The sequence below is a fragment of the Rhagoletis pomonella genome, unplaced genomic scaffold (genome assembly GCF_013731165.1).
Source record: "Rhagoletis pomonella isolate Grant_MI unplaced genomic scaffold, Rhpom_1.0 Rhpom_scaffold_00002, whole genome shotgun sequence".
Lineage (NCBI taxonomy): Eukaryota > Metazoa > Arthropoda > Insecta > Diptera > Tephritidae > Rhagoletis > Rhagoletis pomonella.
In genome coordinates this window covers 104,076,569-104,080,071 of record NW_023458556.1, presented here as the reverse complement: position 1 = coordinate 104,080,071, position 3,503 = coordinate 104,076,569, and the positions used below count along the sequence as shown (strand labels likewise).

Here is a 3,503-nt window from a genome sequence, read left to right as displayed (position 1 = left end):
TCCATACCATAGCACATTCCGTTTAGCTGCCTATTCGCTTTGGTGCATTTTGTGCACAGAGTTAATCGCAACTATGGCAAGGGCACCCAAAGTCTGCTCTACTGTCGGATACATGCTCTAGGATAGCAATTCTAGGTTCGGAACACATAATGCGGTTGCCCATGTATCATAGGTTACAGACTCTTACATTCGGGGAGTGGTTAGGATCTCCGTCCAGAACCTGGAACATAACAACTTCTATAATGCTTAATTTTATAAATTGCCAAAGGTTGAACTTTTATCGAGCCATACAGCCCTGTTCTGCAATCCGATTCGAATCGGAATCGGATTTGTTTCCGATTGTTGGTGTTCTGCATTCCGACAATCTGAAATTATTTCCGATTCCGCCTTGTTCTACATTTCGATCCACTTCGAATCGGAATTCTATTGGAAATTTGATGTTCTGCATTCCGATTATCGAAAATTTTTTATCGGAAATGTTCCGATCAGCTAAAAGCCACTGGAATAGAAAATGATCAAAACGAAAAACCAAAATATAACTGTTAACGGTCAAAGGAAAAATTTTATAGTCAGCAAACAGCAAAGAATGTAAGTAAAGAAAATAAAAGTGGTAAATATTAAAATTAAAATTAAGAAAATGCAGGGGAAAGCACAAGACGGAGCAAAGCAAAAATATGTTGGATTTCATGGAAGTAAATCCAGACATAGCCAAAGGCTTCTTCAAAGGAGACAAAGTGGCTCTTGAGGAAAAGTGGCGCCAACTAACTGAGTCGTTAAATAGCCAAGGACCACCAATAAAACACGCAAATGAGTGGAAGAAGGTAAAATATCATTGTGATTAACACTAGTGCTCCATCTGAATGTAAAGCAGTGGATTGTCACTTCTTTTCATATATATAATAATAATAATAATAAAAATCATTGTGATTATAAGGATAACAATAATAGATTTTTTTCCAACTAGACCTGGACTGACTGGAAAAGTGAAGTGAGGAAGAAATTGGCACACAACAGAAGAGAGGCCGTGACTACCGGAGGCGGCCCATTTAAAAAGTGCACATTGTCGGAGGCGGTGGAAACGGTAGCAAGAATTTGCGGACTGTACGCTGTTGTAGAAGGCATATCAATGTCCACTTCTTTTGGAACTGGGGAGGAGGCAGTATCCGCGCCCGACTTAAGCGATGATGATTTGCCTACCACATACGCAAGAGTCCGTGAGGAGGAAACCAATCCGTCTCCGACCCCAAAGAGGCACAGAAATAATCCCTCACTACAGGTAAATTAAAAATAAAATATGAATACTTACATATGTACTTATGTGTATATGTTTATGTATGTATGTATATATTATACCTTTTGTATATTTCTAGGATTCCGTGAAGGCATTCATGCAAGCGGAAAACAAATTCCATGAAAGCTTTTCTGGAAGCATAGCAGGACTGGCGAAAAATCAAAAAGACACCGAGAGCGACGTCAGACGAGTTTACCGCGGCTTAGACAAAATTGATGCCACCTTAGAAAACATCCGCAGCGACATGAATAGTCACCGTAAAAAAGTGGAGGAAGCATTGCTGGCAAAAAAAAACCAAATTAAACTGCGACAGCTTGAGTTAGATTTAGAGCGTTTCAAATTTTAAAAGTCTTAAAATGTTTAGTTTTTTGTGAAAATTGTTTATTTATAATTACAATACTTGTTTTTATTAAATATACTTGTTTTCATTAAAATATTATATAATATTATTCGCAATTTCGTCTCTAATTCTTTGTGCTTCACTTTGCAAGTTAATGTCTGTTGGTACAAATCTATCTACTTCGCTGGCGTTTTCTTCAGGTTCATCATAGTCATATTCAAGATTATAGTGGCGACAAATATTATGCAAGGCAACACATACATTAATTATTTTCACAACCTTTTTTGGTTTGTACTACAAGGTTCCAAATAAACACCGAAAACGAGTTTTAAGAACCCCAATTGTTCGTTCAACTATATTACGTGCCGAAGAATGTGTTTTGTTAAACGCGTGTTGTATAGACCGTGGTTCTGGATTTCTATATGGTGTTAATAGAAAAGGTTCCAGAGCATACCCGGCATCGCCCAATAACCACGAATTGTGATCAACATCTCGATACTTCGTCATGACAAACTGTCTTGCATTGCTCATGCTCCATATAAAGCAGTCATGGCTAGAACCGGGATGACAAGCATCAATAGCTCTAATAACCATATTATGATCGCAAATCTGAAATAAATAAGAAACAAATTTACGAAAACTTTTTTCCATATAAAATCCAGTAATTGTGGCAACTTACAATCATTGCATTAATGCTAAAATTTCCTTTTCGGTTAAAAAAAGCAGACCCGTCTTGTGGTTGCAATAGGTTGATGTGCGTGCCGTCAATACATCCAATCACACCCGGAATACCAAATTCTTCGTAGAAAGAACTTTTGGCGGCTCTTTTCTCCTGCTCAGGCATGAACAATTTTATCCACTTTGAGCAAATTATTTCTGAAATTCTCTTGGAGACGGTGCTCCTTCCCAAAGCGATGCTTGAGTCCACTCCCACAGACCTTTGATACCCACCTTCGGCGAGGAATCGCAGCGTTGCTGCCAACTTCAACACTGCGGGAATTACGGTTGCCAGACGTACTGATTTTATCAGTACAGTACTGATTTTTCAACTCTTGTACTGATTTTATTCATTTCTTCAATCAGTACGCTAATGTCCAGGGCTCGAATCGTCACATACGAGATCGTATTATTCGTCACGTAAAAACACAGTTTTCGGATTATGACATACGTGAACGTACTTTTTACCCCATTTAGCTTATACGACTGACGGTATCACGTAATTTTCTTTCATATGGTTTTCGACCCGTGAACGGATGTAACGATTCGAGCCCTGATTTGTCAAAATTTGTACTGATTTGTACTGAATTTTCTATTCAAACAAAATACTTTAGTATTTTCTTAAGGTTTTTACATAACGTTGGAACTTCCTTAAACTGTACTGTAAAAAATAAGAAGAAAATAATTTAATTATATTTGACATGTTCTGGATAATATTTGATATGCCCAAGAAATTAATACAACAAAAAGATCAATCGTTTTATGGGCATATCGCCGGGTCGTTACGCACCAGTTGCTATAATATGATGGAACTTAAATTACTTAAAAGAAGGCTTAAGTTTTTGGCGAGTGTTGTTAGTTATCTCGAAAATAGCTATCAGTTTAATAAAAATAAATTTCAATATTCGAATGGCTTTTGCCTATAACTTACAACTCCTTTTTCTCAATTTACTGACTCTTTTTAGCGAATTCTTAGTCTTTTACAGTTTTTGCGTACTTGAAAAATTATTTATGCCACGAGGAAATATAGATGAACTCCTTAAAAAGTGGTAGATTTTCACAGTATGAGAGGATCTTAAGAATAAAGTTTGTTTCCTGGCGCAAAGAGAAAGGCTGCAAGTCTCTCAAAATCATGAGGAACGCTTGTTTATTTAT

General features: G+C 37.0%; 2 protein-coding genes across 2 annotated transcripts; one reads left to right on the top strand and one right to left on the bottom strand.

Moving 5' to 3' along the window:
• The first annotated feature begins 674 nt into the window (after positions 1-674).
• On the top strand, positions 675-1,637 carry LOC118756621. The gene is made up of 3 exons (XM_036491376.1): positions 675-821; positions 965-1,276; positions 1,371-1,637. The coding sequence occupies exons 1-3, from the start codon at positions 675-677 to the stop codon at positions 1,635-1,637; spliced, it is 726 nt and encodes a 241-aa protein (XP_036347269.1).
• Positions 1,638-1,727: 90 nt separating this feature from the next.
• LOC118756613 (putative nuclease HARBI1) lies at positions 1,728-2,534 on the bottom strand. The gene is made up of 3 exons (XM_036491368.1): positions 2,311-2,534; positions 1,968-2,240; positions 1,728-1,925 (listed from the first exon to the last, which is right to left on the bottom strand). Exons 1-3 carry the CDS (start codon positions 2,473-2,475, stop codon positions 1,728-1,730), a joined length of 636 nt encoding a protein of 211 aa, XP_036347261.1. The 5' UTR covers positions 2,476-2,534.
• Positions 2,535-3,503: the final 969 nt, after the last annotated feature.

Excerpts from the sequence above, each read along its gene's own strand:
- LOC118756621 (XM_036491376.1), top strand. The coding sequence starts at position 675 with ATGTTGGATTTCATGGAAGTAAATCCAGACATAGCCAAAGGCTTCTTC. Across the intron at positions 822-964 it reads ACGCAAATGAGTGGAAGAAG|ACCTGGACTGACTGGAAAAG; the intron begins GTAAAATATCAT and ends TTTTCCAACTAG. Across the intron at positions 1,277-1,370 it reads GAAATAATCCCTCACTACAG|GATTCCGTGAAGGCATTCAT; the intron begins GTAAATTAAAAA and ends GTATATTTCTAG.
- LOC118756613 (XM_036491368.1), bottom strand. The coding sequence starts at position 2,475 with ATGCCTGAGCAGGAGAAAAGAGCCGCCAAAAGTTCTTTCTACGAAGAA. Across the intron at positions 2,241-2,310 it reads TTAGCATTAATGCAATGATT|ATTTGCGATCATAATATGGT; the intron begins GTAAGTTGCCAC and ends TATTTATTTCAG. Across the intron at positions 1,926-1,967 it reads TAGTTGAACGAACAATTGGG|TACAAACCAAAAAAGGTTGT; the intron begins GTTCTTAAAACT and ends GGAACCTTGTAG.